Here is a 16,502-nt window from a genome sequence, read left to right as displayed (position 1 = left end):
TACTGTACAACACACTACACAGAGACTTTATTCTGAAACCAATCACGTGTATACCATATCAATCAGGAGGCCATTTGCATATTCAATAAGAAGACAGAGTTCGGTATGATACCATCAAAGATTTCATCATCAGGCACTGTTGAAATAACCGACACGAGAGACTGGACCACTTGGACAATTACGGTAATCTGACAGAGACTAACATTATTTACTGTGATTAATATTTCATTGCGGTTGAATGGTTTCCATGCAATATGCACCTGTGAAAATGTCTATGATACACTGACCAGAAACATCCTACACCTTGAGCCATGGATGTAAAACACACAGCTCAGGAGCTTTACACGAGCAAAATTCCTGCGAGTTCTGAGATGTGTAGAGGTGACAGCAGTGGCTGTGGGGGAGAATTCGCCAGGCCAACGGCTGTGATGACCATCCAACAGGCAGCCAGCAGGGGGCGCCTTACTATCCCAGTAAGTTCAGGTCTGAAGTGCTCCACGGACCCTATGCTGCTGAGAAGGGGAGCACCACCCAGATCCAGGAGTGGCAAGGGCAGTGCCAGGAACCACGAAACCTTCATTAGGAAGTCAATCACTCACATTGACCAGTCAGCAAGATTAATGCATGATAGGGTAAAGGCACAGGGTTTGAGATCTTGCTGGGTTTTGTTATTCCATCTTTGGGCGAGCGGTTTCCTCATAGCAGAATGGCAAGCAGCATGTGTGGGGGACATGTGACGCCCCCTAGTGGTGGTAGATGCGGACGCGCTGGGAGATGTGGCTGCGGCAGAGGGGGCAGCTCTGCAGGACATCGCTGCACGTCTGGCAGCAGCACACGTGGCCGCAAGGCAAGAAGACCACCTGGGACTGGGATGACGCAAGCGAGAGAGAGACCAAGTCAACCAACAAGCCGAGAGCCCCGTCGGATCCCTGGTCCTCAGGGACCACACGCGGGCTACATTCCCTGTCTGCCTCACACTTTAATTACTTTATTAGTGTAATTATTCAGGCAATAATTAAAACAAAAATTCAAGTCCCAGGGAAGCCCTGCTGTTTCACAACCAAGGAAGAGGGTTACCGTAAAATAATAAATCGTAAAATGAACCATTTGCTGTATTTTTTTCACCCCACTAGATGGTGCTGTCTGTTCATAAAAGGGCTCAAAAAGCAAGCCAAAAGCACCATCTAATGGGGATCAAAAAATACCACAAATGGTTCATGAAGTGTCCTTTTGGTCATCGTTAATAATGTCAAACTCTGTTGTGGTTTCATGCTGGTGGGAATGTAGGCCCCGTCTGGCATTTACCTGAATCTCCATGCATACAACACACTCCGAGCTCCCGGGTGCCTCATCCTGGAGCTTGGGGGCCGAGGGGACCTCCGCCACCGCCTGGCCAGGGAGGCACGGCAGCACCTGGGTTTCTGGTGACAGGAGGGGGGGGGCGCTGGGTGCAAGGGGGCTGGCACCTGCATCTGCAGGCTGGGCAGCTGTAGGGTGGGAAGGCGAGTGGAGTGAGGTCGACATGGCATGAGCCCCGAGCCACACAAACATACACGCACCGCCCCAATACGTATGACCACCAGGAGAACAGGGAAGCTAGCATCTCCTTTGGCTGAGCTGTTGGATAACTAGTGATTAACCAGCACCTTTAGCGGGAGAGACTTCCTGTGTTCGGCACCAGCTGAGAAGAGCCTTCTGGATCCCAACCTCTCTGATTCCCAGCTGCAGTTGCAGATGCAGACATTACCAAGGTGTCAGAGAAGACGAGCAGGTACCACAGGAAAGCGACAAAACAGTAACATGTTCATCATCATAAGCATCGCCAGTGCAGCGAGACGCAGGCAGCACCTTGGCCAGATCGGCCGTGGTCATGTGACGTAGGGCCTCGGCGGTCAGGCGGTGGTGAGCGATCACCGGGAGGTAGTGCTCCGCAGACAGCTTGCACAGCAGAGACACCAGCCCCTGCTCCACTCCAGCCTCCTGGGGTTGCAGCGGAGGTGAGATCCGATAAGAGACGCACACGGGGTCAGGTGGAGTCAATGTGACAGAAGAAATAGGATTAGGGTTGGAGAGGTTAAATGTAATGATTTATCAGCAACACTATTCTAATAACACTGGATGACTGTCTGGGATCAAAATCACTCTAACTAAGAAGCTAATGGTACTACCTGAGCTGCAGACTCATTTGCTCAATGAAAATGCAAGCAATCACATATAAACAGTTCCAAATCTGGGCTTCTAAAAATACATATAATAACAGGTTAACTCTGCCCTCTGGTGGAAGCTAAGAGAACACACTCCTTTTCACCATCAGACCATCAGTATGCCCAGGCAGCGCTGGACCGACCTGCATGCGCAGTGACAGCGGCTTGGCATCCAGGAGCCTCTGGTACTGAATCATCCAGTAGTTCTGTTGGTTGGACTCACTCTTCATCTCTAGCTCCGCCTGCCGGGCAGAAGCGCTCGTCAATGACAGCGTTAACTTACGGCTGATCGGAAAAATTAAACATCCATCCAGAATTCCAGCTTCCGGGATCCTGATGCACGAAACATGCAATTCCATGTCAGCTGACAATCAAATTCTTTTACAGGAAATAGGTGGAAGCAGTTCCTGACTGACAGGATAATGCAGGGCAATCCCACCCGCTACCCTCCCTGGCTTAGAATCCCTGCCCCCCCCCCACCTCCCATCTTTGTTTCAAATGGTGCCCCTCACCTCATTCCCTATCAGATACCTGCCCCCCCCACCTCCCATCTCATCTGCTCATCCCCACACCTCAGTGCAGTCCCTCCCCAAACAGCCCCTCCCCCCCACTCACCAGGATGTGTCTGAGTTCTACCTCCCGCTGGTCCTTCTGTTTGAGAAGCTGCTGCAGCAGGTCCGTCAGGGCGACCCGCTGCTCACTCAGGATCTCCTGCATAGGCAGGCACGTGGACAGCGGTTAGTTCCACAAGCTGCCAGAGGGTGGCGCCCTTCCGGGCACCCTCTAAGCACACGAGCCAGGAAGGAAGCCATATCTCGCAAGGGGCTAGCATCCTATGTTTGCTGGGTTATAAGGACAAAATCGACCATGGCTCCCAGGTGACAGGCACATGGGGCTGTGTGTGTAGTCCAGTCTTGGGGGTTTGGAAACCCTCACCCGCGGTGAATCAGTCAGTTAATGTGATGATGGTACCCCTGTGTTGTGATGAAGAAGTGCAATGGAGCGAAGAAATAGCCAGTGATGGAGAGCAAAATGACACTCAGCTAAGCAGAGAACAGCAAATAAGGACAGTGTGGGGCAGTTAGGTGACACAGAGGTACATTACAATAATTGCCACCTTTATTAACACAAGAATCTGAACCTTCACATTAGGATTTTCTGTATGCACATCCTGCCCTGTGTTTGTGACTGTGCAACAGAGATCCTACACTATTTATGAAGAGCCTCTGTACCTGTGACCTTCATCTGACCACATTTGCCTATGGGAAGCACACATAACCATACAGGTGATGCAGCTGGCAGCCAATGCTGCCCCGTCTTTGACCAAAGGGAACACAGATTGGTGGTTAGTCCACAAGCCCCGCCCTAACACATACCTGCAAATTCTCGGTATCCAGATTGCGTCGCTTTACCTCCAGTTTAGTCAGCTGCATTAACTCAGCTTCTATTAGCCTAATCTAGAAACATGAAAATACAAGGTGTGAATGATCCTGATGTGACCACAGGGGGGCACTGTTGTAAAGGGAGGGTAAGTTCCATAGCAGTGTCTCATGTACTTTTTCACATTTTGGTGTGGACACAACTGCAACTACTGTAGACTCACATTCATTGGTGCTTAAATTTGTGAGTTAAGCTAATCTGGCAAGTTTATGGTTAAGGCTAATAGCCAGAAATACAAGCTTCCCTAAGACCTTTAACTGTATTAAAAGGTAAAAAATCCAGGAGGCAAGAGAGGAGCCGCAGAGACCAGCTGACGGGATAAGGAGAGCAAAAAACAAAAACGCACCAATGAGAACTGATAAGCAATGTGTGGAGGTGTAGGGGATGGATCCTCCCCCTTCCCCACCCGACCCCTCCCTTCCCGGGTGAGGTGGGAGGATGGGCATGGTCCATGTGCCGTCTCTTCATAGTCACCGTCCCACCCAGACGTCTCCAGGACGTGACAATTCTCTCGTACATTATGTTGCAACCTGTGTGTAGACCATCGGGCCCTCGCCCCCCATGCCCCCCATGCCCCATGGGCAGTGCTGACACGCCTACCTGGCTCCTGATGAAGCCATGCATGCTGTCCTTCTGTAGCTGCAATGCCTGAAACGCTGCCTTCTGCATCTCCTCCTGCAGGGGGCGATAATTCAGGAATCCTGTGACATGTGACTCAGACACGGTCACCATGGTGACAGATGTCCATCTGCTTCATTTATAAGTAAAACTGATCCTGGAATTTCACCTAAAATGTTATTTTGGTTGCCTGGGACACTATAGTTAGAAGCTACTATCAGTATGATAGTAATAGGGGGTGCATCTGAAATTGTACACTTATACAGTAGGTCAGGGGTGCCCAATTCCAGTCCTGGGGGGCCGGAGCCCTGTGTAGCTTAGTTCTTTCCCTGTTCCACCATAAATGATTCAGCTCAAGAGCTGTGTGGTAATTAGCACAAGGAGTTCAATCAGGTGTGTTAAATGAGGGGAAGCCCAAAAATTTGCAGGGCTCCGGCCCTCCAGGACTGGAGTTGGGCACCCCTGCAGTAGGTACTGAATTTCATCAGAAGCCTACTACTCAACTGTTAATGTAGTGCATACAAACACAGTAAGTACACATGAGAACAGTATGCATGCACACTGCAGCTGTCATCTCGTATATTACCTGACCTGGATGTTTACCAATGACGTACTTCGACCCCCAAAACTCAAAAACTATTAAAACTTATCAATGGATAAATACATACGAGTCGACTTATGTAAGTGGTCACTATTTTCTAGTTATATCTATACAGAGATGCCTCTCCCTCCACCATCTTGACAACAAATTTCTGAATACGAAATGTTCTTGATCTCTGGCTGCTGCTCCTGTGGCCTTATGGGATAGTGTAGCATCCATTGGATTCAGACATACTGCTCATGTCGCATACTATATTTCACCTACTACACAGCAAACAAGTATGCGATTTCAGACACACCCATAATATTTTTCCAGTTCCACAGTATGTTTCTGTCATTTGTAAGAGGGTATAGCTTGTTATAGTTGGGAAGAAGCACTATTTTAATAGCACACCCCATGATGTGATTGTGGCCCCTCTGTCACAGCAGAGGTGGGACCAGGGGGGCTACCCCATGACTGGTAATGACCAACAGGAAGAGCAGGTGCCCAGCGCGCTGTGTGTGCGTGTTTGCCGGCATATCTGTGCCTGTACCTCTTGCAGAATATGAGCGATGGCCTTGGTTTTGTCGAGCTGCTGCAGGGACAGCACCTGGTCAAACTTCTTATCCAAACTCTCCAAACTGCAGAGTAGGTGGATAGTGAGAGTGAGAATGTGCTATAGAATGACTCCACCCCCTTGGGATCTTCACTGGCCCGCATGTCGGTTACCTCATTCTGTATTACATCACTTCCTGGTCCATTACATCACGGCCGACTGAACAATTCGAAGTGATTTTAAGAATTCAGATGCCGGGTTTCTCAGGCACAGGATTAATTTTGCACCCTCTTTAAAGTTCAGCCTGCTGCCTTATGTCTCTCTCACCAAGGCCCACGCATGAGGTCAGCGAGTCATTAACAGGTTGAGATAAAGGGTTACGCCCAGCAATAACCAGCCCCAAAGTGAATTTTACACTCAACCCCACTGTGCTGTGATCTAATGCACCACAAGTGGCATGAGGTGCAACACAGAGCTCATAAGTGCTGGCTGACGATCACGCTCGGCACACTGGGAAAGCAGGCAATGCTCCAGCGAAGCTCCAGGGGGCGCCACATGCTCCAAACCGCTCGGCTGCCAAGTCCCGCCCGGGGCTCATACCTCCTGCACGCTTCTGTCACTAGGTTGTGCCTGCGGACCTCGTTCGCCTCCTGCAGGAGGTGCATTGAGTAGCTCTCTGACAGCATCTGCTGCATCGCGGCTACAGGACAGGAGGGGTTACAGGGAAAGAGAGAGTCACCAGTTTAGGTTCAATACATTTATATCGTCCCCCTGAGAATCTGAAGCTATGCAGTGACTAACTGCTACACCACCTACTGGCTATCTGTTTAATTGGCAGACCTCCATTTCTTCTCGTTACTTATTTTCAGATAAAATGAATACTAAAATGCAACAAAAAACGCAATATAACCATATAGGTAATTTATATCCAGGCGCAAGTATCAAAGTGGTCAGGGGCTGAACTTGGACTAAAAGGTTGCTAGTTCAGAGTCCAGGAAGACATTTCAGGCATAATTCTTCATTTAAGTTTCAGTTTGCTGTAGTCTTAACATGTAGATTGTGTGGAACTATTTACTGGGCTTAACCAAAATTTCAAACTTCCCTACTTGAGCCCCATGCATCATAAAACATATACAGTAAGCTGGTGCCCCCAAAGGCATTATTGTGGCTCACCTGCCACCTCTTTCTTGCGTAGGGAGTTGGCCTCCTCCTGGGTGATGGAGGTTAGCTGCTCTAAACGTATCCTGTGGGTTAGGGAGTGAGAGAGGAGTCTTCAGCTAGCAAAGCATCTCTAAAGGTCAGAGCCCAGAATTGGTTTGGCAGTTTCCACCCTTCGAGGGCAGGGCTACAGGTGCACTAATAGCTGATTGGTCCCCAGAGTGCTCCTTTCCCTGTCAGTCACAGATTCCAAAAATATCATTGGCTAGGATTGACCCGTCTGTATGAATTATGGACCCTCTTCTGCATCCCACCTTCAAAAATCCTAGAATGGTCCCTGCTTCAGCCTCTTACCGGTCCTCTTCCAGGGCCTGCAGGAACTCCATGCTCTTCTTCTGACTAGAACAGGAACAAGACAATGTTTAAAACACCCCCACTCGCTGCCATCTTATAAACTACCGATAATCAACGCCACCACGCAAAACACCACACTTCGACAGGACATTAACAGCCATTAGAGATCGAGAACAGACACAATACACTAGAGCAGTGACTGAAGCAGACACACGGGAATACACACAGACACGTACGCACACGCACACATACGCACCTCTTGTTCTCCTGGAGCAGGTGTGCAATGCGGCAGGTGAGGTTGTTCTCTGCCAACTTGAGCTGTCCCAGCAGGCGTAACCTTTCAGCCTCTAGCGCCCTCTGCTGTTGGGACACGCCCTGCTCCAGCCGCTCCTGCTCCTGGGGACCGCAGGACCAACACGGGGCACAGATCTTAATCAGCTGAAGCGGGATATTTCACTGGAGAATTTTAACTACTTAATGTAATATAAACTTCTTTACAATGCGAGTAGGAGACCATATGTCTCATGAGTAGTGCAGCTTCTCATAATTCTATTCTTGGAGGAGTGGGGCAGAGCAAAGGGGGCGGGGCTGAGGTGGAATAGGCGGGGATATGTTAGAGTGGGTGGAGTTATTTACAGATGGGTGTGCTTAAGCAGGGGTGAGTAGGGCCAATCAGGGCAGGGCTCACCTGCCTGACTGACTGCAGGATGTCATCCTTGCGGAAGTTGTTGAGGTGGAGGAGATGCGCGTGCTCCCGCTGCTCCTCCTCAAGCCGCCGTTCGAACTCCAGCTTCTCCTGCTGCTTCTGCTCCTGAAGGAAGGGGTCAGAGGTCAGACCTCCCTGATCACGGCCAGCATCATATCCGCAGGCCTGGAGTCAGGACAGTTGTTATTGATTAATAGAAAGCCTACCTTCCTCTTGGCGTAGTCCTGGAATTTATTCTATAAACAGAGAAAAACAGAGGAAATGGTGAATCTTAAAGTAAAATCCCCCAGGTCCCAGAATTCTTACAGGATCATGGGCCCCCACCTGCCAAGCGTCCTGCTCCCCATCCACGCAATCATCCTCCAGCAGCCCCCTATCATTCTCCAGAACTGGCAAGAGGTACTGAGAGGGGGGACAGTATTCCACACCGATCCCTGCAGACAGACAGAATTGGAGGGGGCGATGTTGGGGGACTGCTAATGAGACCCAGATGATAAAACAGCGAACCAGGATCAAAGAGGACAATCATTTTAACTTGTGAGGAACCCATTTGTACATCACACCCTAGTAACCAGGCTGCATTCAAATGTTCATGCTAAAAATGCATGAAAGTTGCAGGACCGCAAAATAGTGTTGTCACAATACCAAAATTCAACCTGTAATACGATACCAAGAAAGGTATGGAAATTTGATACCATTTGACACACAGTAAATAATGTAACTCAATAAAAAATTAATTGCAATTTTGTTGCAGTAAAAATTTTACAAACTTTTGTAAACTCATATCACATCTTAAAAAAATTGCATTGCAATGTCAGTCAAAGCACAATAAAATTAAGCAAAGGAGCAGCAATAACAACCACATTCAGAGATATTCAACAGCAAAAAATAATTAAACACTATTAACAGTTAAATGTTTTTTTATATAATTATTATAATGCATAACAGAACAGATATATATTACTTTTACACACCTTTATCTTGTGTCTCAAAGCACAAACACTTCTAACAATTGCATGACATAAAAAACGTTTATACCTGAATGATCAGCACTAATCAACACAGCCTCACAAGACCGAACGACTGACAGGTAAAAAAAAAAACTGCAGACTTGTCTTAATGTGGAAATGTTTAACAAACTACGTACAAAAAATGTCTTAACCCGTAGAAAAGAGTCACATCTCTACTTCAACCGTAAGAGGCTGAGACAGATTAATATTTAATTCATTCAGATTTAAATGATTAGATAAGTTTGTGGTGTTTGCTCCCTTTGTCAGCATTGCGCGGTGGCACAGCTTGCATACAGGACTGCGTATGTCCTGTGGTTTACTGTCGTCACTTAACACAAAGACAATATTTTCAGACATCACTCTGGTCTCGATATATTGATAAAGTGCAGTGATGAAAACCACTTCTGAACTACTCATCTTAAGTAACACCCCGCCTTCGTCCCATTCACCCCTCTTAAGTGCGAGCACACGGAGATCCTACACACTTTGGTGACGGATGTTGACGTAAGATGCAAAGTGCACAAGTGTATGTGACGAGCCCAAGTGCCTAGACCAGGGGTGGGCAATCTTATCCGCAAAGGGCCGGTGTGTATGCAGGATTTTGGGATGACCTTTAGGTCAGCTGTTCAAACCCATGTATGAGGACTCTTCAGCCAATCAGTCCTCTAATCAGTAATCCAATTAAGGAGCTGCAGCGAGAACCAAGCATACACACCGGCCCTTTCTGGATAAGATTGTCTGCCCCTGGCCTAGACTATGTAAACATTAGTTACACAACATTTAAACTGAAACTTCTTAGGAGGCCATGTTGTGCTCTGATGCCGGCAGTCTGTGCAAGTTTGTTCTTGGTGGGAAAAATGGGACAAAGTCCCTGTGTGTGAGACTGCACTCAGGTCTAGGCAAGAGCATATACCTACAAGCATATACCTACAAGCCTCAGTGGTCAGAGCGAACCAGAAGTGCAGGCTGTTCAAATCAATACCATAAACAATGAGCATTGAAACCATTTTATTACCCAATAGAATTGATACTTTCTGTACTTTCGATACTTTTGACAACACTACTGCAAAGCCACATTAGAATTCAAGACCCAAGATTCAAATCTATGCAGGTTCATTCATAAAGAGGCAGTCATATGTCAGGTCTGATCATTCTGTCATTTTCCGCTCTTGTATATAAAGCCAGCCAAGGAAGCAGACTGACTGATGAACGGCAATTCTCCGTAATCCTCCATGTTTATGAGAGCTACACCAGGCACATGGCATCCCACCAAAAGTGCCCAGCTTCCCAGCCCCCCCAGGCCCTCACCCGCACACAGGAAGCGCTGAATGTCCTCAGTGCCCCCGCTGCAGATGGACACGGGTGGGAACGTCATCTGGGCGGCATCCAGCGTGAGGCACTGTCCAGAACACACAGCACAGGTCCAAACTCAAAGTCTGTTTGTGACTCGCATGAGCTGCACCACTTAGTTTTCACGATTTGCACGATGATAGAGCCGGGTATCTCACACCAAGCCCAGAGCCTGGCAGGTTGGCTTCCGCCTTACCGTGTTCACGCCTAACTGCCTGAAATCCACCGGTCCAAATCCCAGCAGGACTTACTGTTGTGTCTTTCACGAGTGTTTAACTGTAGCTTCCTACTGAGGCAGTTAGTAGAATCCTGAGAGTAACTGAAGACAGCAGTGGATTTTTACTAATAGTCAGTTACCAGACTTTTAGAGAAGCAAGATTGGCTCTGTGGCCTCCTGTTGTAGATTAGGCATTAGAACGGGGGGGGGGGGGCTTGTTTCCATCGGGAACCATTTGAACATCCTTCAAGGGCCATGCTAACTGAGCCTCTTGTGAATTATATTTTGTGATACTGGTATCAATTCTAAAAAACATAATAAGTTACACGCAAAGATTCATGGCAGACAGTGGTAACATTTTCTGCTGTGTTTAAACCCCCGGCCACTGGACAGCATTAGTAGAGAGTCGTCTTTATTTAGTCTCTGCCATTTGATTCTTCCACTCTGACGCAACAACGTAAAATTGAGATGGGAATTAGTTTTACTGAGATAGGCAAATGTTCATTCCTTTGCTCAGATTACACAAGAAGCAGTGCTATGGTGATGGATGTGTGGGGCAAGGGCTGATGCTACTGATCTGTTTTTTTTTTTAAAGTCAACTTTTATTCATATAGTGGTGTGTTATTTATACTATGACAGTTTTTTAAAAATTGGATTTTAAAAAATTGGAATACTGCGCTATTTTGTTGTATTTTTGAGATGCCTCAGGGTCAAATCAAACTGTCTTGCAGGCTGGGTGTTTCCCAGTCATGCATTAGAGTAAGGCGATGCTTCAGTACAACAGTACTAGTGCTTTCTCTTTAAAAATTTGGAAGCTCCTCAAAGTCCCCCCCCCCAGACATTAAAACTCACCTCCAGGGTCCGAATGTGTGCCAGCGCCATGGGCAGCTCCCGCACCTGGTTCTCACTGATGTCCAGTGTGCGCAGGCTAGACAGGCCGCCCAAGGTAGAGGGCAGCTCACTCAGGAGGTTACCTGCAGACAGGGGGCCTGACATGAACACTGATCCCGAATCAGATTGCCACGATCCATGCCTAACCGCAAGCTTCCCTAACAGGAAATGAATAAACTGATCTAGGTTCACCACCTAAAGGTCCGCCCTCAAAAAAACTAAGCTTGTCTGATAACAAAGTGCCAGTATCAGAATCAGAAGACTTATTATCCCAAAGCAAACTGTATGCAATGATTTTAAGAGATCAGGAGAATCATAACTCTGAGATCCATTAAGTGTAATGACATTACAGGTGCTTCTGGCCAAGCATGAATGGGGCGGTTCTGAAAATCAAGCTCAAAAGACACAGTCACCATCTCTTTCATGTAATATGACATTCATCCATCGATTCATCCATCTGTTCTGTAAACACACTTGTCCTTCACCCAGTCTATAATTCAGTAATTCACAGGGGATGGCTCGCTATAAAATTTCATCCTTGCTGGACTCAACTCAATATGACCGACCATCATTTTTCATTATTCTGATTCTGCATCGTGTCCCTCCAGTACTTACTCTTCATGTTAAGCGTCTGCAGAAGGTGAAGATCCCCAATGGATTCTGGGAGTACCTTGATTTGGTTCTTTTCAGCATTGAGCACCTAGGATGACAAACGGGAGATCCTCCGATGATAAAGCAGCATGTCATCAGTCACCTTCTTTACTGTTGAACTGTTCTGGCTGATGGAACCTGATGAGATTATATTCGGACCTGCAACAACTTCAGCTGTCCAATGTCTTCTGGAAGTGATGTCAGATGGTTCTCATGGAGGTCCAGAACCTAGGAATATCAAAAAGATGAGCAATGATTAATCAATTTATTTTAAAAGTGTTTAAGTAGATCAATCAAATGAGAAATCTCTCTCTGTGGAAAAAAATACCTTACTGAAGAATGAAACATGCGTCTGGCCAGTAGGGACTGGTTAACATTAAACTGGCAAACCATAAAGTTAAGTTTTGCGTCTCATGAGGAAAGATTAGCTATTGTAGCCTCAACTAGCTACACAAATGTCTATACAAAGGTACGTGAGTCGCCCTGGACTGTTCAGCTCAAACTTGAAGAGAATACCAATATCTGAAACTTTAAAGTAAATAAAATTGGTTTGATCCCAAGGACCTTGAGGGTGGCCAGTGAGGTGATGGAGCATCCTTTGGGCAGGAGAGCTTTCAGTTCATTTCCATGAAGGATGAAGACCTGCATATAGTGAGATGGTGTCAGAAGATTACATACACACTGTGCGGAAATGAATATCTAAACAGCCAGTAAAGAACACTTTAAACCCCACAATGCAGTAGCTCTGTCCAAGGCTCTCTAACCTTACCTTCTTTTGCAGGACCTTGCATATGGAAAGGGCTGTGGACGGCACCTGAGGGAGGCCATACAAACAACATCAGGTAAGGCACTGACCTTAGACCCTAATCTACATTACTACATCAAGCCAATGAGGCAACAGGGCCACTAAACTAAAAGACCGGGGGAGTTTTTCTATACCAAAAATGCAAAGACCGTACTTGTGGTCTTGGCAAGACCGGTCTTGCTAACTTGCCTCCCAAGAACGAACTTGGGCTGCAATGAATCATGGGATTGGTCTCCTTTGGCGATGTGGCAACTGATGTGCCCTTGATATTTGGGGTGGGGCAAGAACAACATCCAGGGATCTTGAGTATTGGAACTGGTCTTTGGCAATGGAAGAAGACATAAAACAGGTACACGAGAACACAAGTGCGGTCAAGTACGCATATTGAGAAACACCCCGATATGTACAACAAGCTGCACTAAATGCTGTCCTTACAACTGAAACCCTGCCCTGACATTAGGTTTGTAGACAGTATCAAGTAAACATCAACCTACAAACAGTGCACCAAAATCTAATGCCTACAATACTAAGGACACTAACTTTCTTTGTGGTATTCTCTATGGATTTTTAATGCAGAAACTCAATCCACATCTATTATTTACAATAATACACATTGCGCAATGACTCTTGCTTTAGAAAAGAGAGTCTACTATATTACACAGATGGTCTGCTCACCTCTGTCAGCTCACAGGCCGATATGTCCAAGATATCGTCAGCCCCGGCCTCTTTAGACTTCACAAAGAGAGAAAGAGCATTTCAGTCCTATGCACTACGGGAGAGATCAGTTTTGTTTATGATGTAACATCAGATGCCTCCATTAAGTAGGCAGGCAGGGGGTGGAACCAGATTATTTTCATGGGAAGGGGCACGGGGGGGGGGGGGGTGGAGGGGAGAGAAGCTGTTAAATACAGGAAACTGTCTCGAGAGGAAAAACACAGACTGCCATCGCTTTCTGTGTGCAGCATCTTTAATCAATAATTATGATTTTAATGTCTTGCTGTTCATCCATTCATCTAGAAAAGTTACAGGAACATGTATTCTGCTAACTGCATTCCCCAGCCTTTAGAGAATGCTGTGTGACAGGACATGGCAGCCGTAAAAGACATGTGGTCTTGTGAATACAGCATCTCTAAAAGTATTGTATAAATCTTTTTCATTGTAGGAATAACAGACTGGAAGTGATAAAATTTTGAGACAGGTCACCCAAAACTGAAGCAGCGTCACAGCTTTTCTGTGATAGCACAAAAAAGGGTAGTTTCAGACATTTGATCCCGTTAGGGAGATAACTCAAAAACTATTTGACAGATCTTTTTCAACCTTTGCAGACATGCAGTTAAGTTAAAGATCTGGACCGGCATGTTTACATTATTCAGCTCTGGAAAAATTAAGAGACTACTCCATATTTTTTAGGGATCTGCATTTTTAAAGCCTGGATTAATCCTGGTACAGCTAGTGGAATACTACACTGAGTAGCAGGTTGCTTCCAGATTCAAAATTTGTAAGACAGCAGTGCACAAGAACAAGGTGAAGCAGGAGACACTGGGAATGACCAGAAACCAGCCAGGTAGAAGGGGGAAGCAAATTTCTAATGCCAAAGAAAGACTGAACTTATCCGACAGTTTCTCATAAATCAATGGCTGACATCAAGTGACTTTCAAAAGGAATGGGAAACATTAAGTGTAACTGTGAAGTGCACTGCTAGGACATTCCATTTAAGGCTCATAGAAGCAGGACTAAAGTCCCATAAAGCAAGGAAAAAGTCCTTCATTTATGTGAAGCAGGGAAAAGCCAGGCTGGAGTTAGCAAAAAAAAAAAAAACTTATATTTTATACAGATGCATACCCATAAATGGAGAAATGAGTGAAACAAAAAATTGTGCTGTGGCCTAATTTTTCCCAGAACTGTACGTGTACACAGACACACAGGTCCCATATATTGCGTGATCGCCCAATATTGAAAATTAACAACTCAAAAACAAATCCGACAGAGCAGACATAAATTAAACCTCTTCCCGCTACTGTAAGCCTTTTTGGATAGAAGTGTTAGTTAAATATAAATGAATCACATGTACATCATACGGACAGGAAAAAAAACTGTCCATTGTCCCTCCAGACATTCATATATATCAATGGCATTAAAACTTTCTGGACAGGGTCCCACTAGGGCTGGTATATTTTGTGTTTTAGGTGCTGCTTTGCCAACACATTTTCTTTCAACACGGCTAGCAGCTAGAAATTTCTCCATGGTTTATTTACATGGTTATCTCAGCAACTTTCCCATGGTAAACTCTGTTATGTTACTAGGCATAACAGTTTGATGCATCCCTCATGCCTGTCTATTTAAACATTTGTATTTTTTTTTACTTAACTCCCTAATATAATTAATAAAACTGTATTGAACATTTTTTAATTTACGTCTTGGACTCAGCACCTTAAATTGATGAGTGTGTACGTTATAAAAGTCCTGCATACTTCACATTGCTATATATTACACTGCACTTAAAGCCACATTTTCCATGCTGACTCCTTCAGACGTTCTGACGTCTCAGTAGTAGACGAGACATTACTCTTTGAAGGAGCTTAACGAGTCAGTGTGGTGACAGAGATCCATTCGTTCACTCAAAATGTTTGTTGAAAATAAGGAATAGTTCACGAATGACAATTTTCGTAAGATGTGGGATTAGCTAGTCATAAGCGGGGCTCCGCAAGTGCCGATGTGTAGCGTTAGGAGTCTCACCAGGCACAACTGATACTCCAGGCGTTTTTTGGAGTCATCGCTGGGCTTCTTCTTACGGAAAAACAGCGGCATGTTGAGTTTAAATGCCGGAGCGTCTCAACCCCCGCAGTCTGTCCCCTCGGCGCCTCACCTCCGAGGGGTGTCACGGCGCTGGTGGAAAGGTTATATGTGTCACAACAACTGTTGGAGCTCTTAGAGCAGAGAAGAGTACATTTACATATTTAACAAACAAACATAACTTTATTTAAAATAAATCCCTATGGGTTCCCAGGGTCATCGGCGTAAATTACGGAAGGATGGGCAACGTTTTAAACTGATTTTTCTTTCACTGCGCAAGTCTTCAAGCATTTTAAAATATAAAAGCATTAAAAAGGAAACAGTATGTTTATTGTTTTTCCTTAGGCTGGTAATGTCTCAAGCAGGTATGTTGAATCACCTTTTTTCGTAAATGATAACGTAATGCCAGCAACGCCCACAGTCAGTTATACACCGCCGACTGTTATCCTACGTCCGTACACGGACAAACGTTTTTAAATACAATGTCCGTGATTTAAAAAAATACGATATGGTCTATATCTCTGTCTATATTCGCCATGGTGTTGCCACCCGAACAGACAATGGACGGAGTATCGCAGCATGACCCAGGGTCCGAGTCTGATAAGCCGCCTTCCTGGTGAGCCCTGTCCTGTCTGAGCCATTTGTTTATTATTGCAGTCGTGCAATATTTATTTCAGCTGTACCCGTTATAGCATGACGGCCAACAAAAACAAGAAAATAAATCAACTTCACAATTAACAACAAAAATACAACTAACGTAATGTTTTGATGTGGAAGAAAGTGACTCGTACTAACTGTGACATTCTATTGAATTCCAAATGAACAATGCAACGTTACCTCTTTCTGGTCTTGGTTAGTTGACAGATCCAGAAGACCCGGAAAAACAATCTGAACTCTAAGAGCATACGGCCACCCCGGGCCTGCAATCAACCAGCATACCGAGTCTTGAAGGTACTGGATTATTATTGAAGTTCCCGGAACGATCATCCGAAATACTGAAATTTGCTTCCTTCTCTCTGGTTTCTCAAGTTTTCAGTGTTGACACCGCAATATGATACGTCCCCGAACACCTTTGAACCACACACATCATGGATGCCCTCCATGGACGAAATGCCACAAAAAAGATGGCGTATTTGTTCTCGCGACATTTGCACACATGTAAAGCACAG

At 45.7% G+C, this 16,502-nt stretch overlaps 1 protein-coding gene across 2 annotated transcripts; it reads right to left on the bottom strand.

The window, feature by feature from the left end:
• Nucleotides 1-16,437, bottom strand: lrsam1 (leucine rich repeat and sterile alpha motif containing 1). 2 transcript variants are annotated; one of them, XM_023797352.2, is made up of 25 exons: nucleotides 16,171-16,437; nucleotides 15,277-15,426; nucleotides 13,216-13,272; nucleotides 12,505-12,549; nucleotides 12,300-12,377; nucleotides 11,895-11,963; nucleotides 11,700-11,784; nucleotides 11,046-11,167; nucleotides 9,935-10,025; nucleotides 7,941-8,050; nucleotides 7,823-7,852; nucleotides 7,599-7,721; nucleotides 7,167-7,306; nucleotides 6,911-6,955; nucleotides 6,572-6,642; nucleotides 5,999-6,098; nucleotides 5,396-5,483; nucleotides 4,245-4,319; nucleotides 3,581-3,661; nucleotides 2,820-2,915; nucleotides 2,348-2,446; nucleotides 1,849-1,980; nucleotides 1,647-1,722; nucleotides 1,306-1,487; nucleotides 1-866 (listed from the first exon to the last, which is right to left on the bottom strand). In XM_023797352.2, exons 2-25 carry the CDS (start codon nucleotides 15,346-15,348, stop codon nucleotides 744-746), a joined length of 2,190 nt encoding a protein of 729 aa, XP_023653120.2. In that variant the 5' UTR covers nucleotides 15,349-15,426; nucleotides 16,171-16,437; the 3' UTR covers nucleotides 1-743. The 2 variants fall into 2 exon arrangements, with proteins under 2 accessions (XP_023653120.2, XP_023653121.2); XM_023797353.2 differs by lacking the exon at nucleotides 16,171-16,437 and adding an exon at nucleotides 15,713-15,888.
• Nucleotides 16,438-16,502: the final 65 nt, after the last annotated feature.

Source organism: Paramormyrops kingsleyae, chromosome 7, assembly GCF_048594095.1.
Source record: "Paramormyrops kingsleyae isolate MSU_618 chromosome 7, PKINGS_0.4, whole genome shotgun sequence".
NCBI classification, from domain to species: Eukaryota; Metazoa; Chordata; class Actinopteri; order Osteoglossiformes; family Mormyridae; genus Paramormyrops; species Paramormyrops kingsleyae.
The sequence above is the reverse complement of the archived record's forward strand: the minus strand, read 5'-3'. Positions and strand labels throughout refer to the sequence as shown.

Coding starts and splice junctions, on each gene's coding strand:
- lrsam1 (XM_023797352.2), bottom strand. CDS start 15,348: ATGCCGCTGTTTTTCCGTAAGAAGAAGCCCAGCGATGACTCCAAAAAA. Junction 1,723..1,848: donor CCACGGCCGATCTGGCCAAG/GTGCTGCCTGCG, acceptor CTGCAACTGCAG/CTGGGAATCAGAGAGGTTGG. Junction 867..1,305: donor TTGTATGCATGGAGATTCAG/GTAAATGCCAGA, acceptor GCGTCATCCCAG/TCCCAGGTGGTCTTCTTGCC.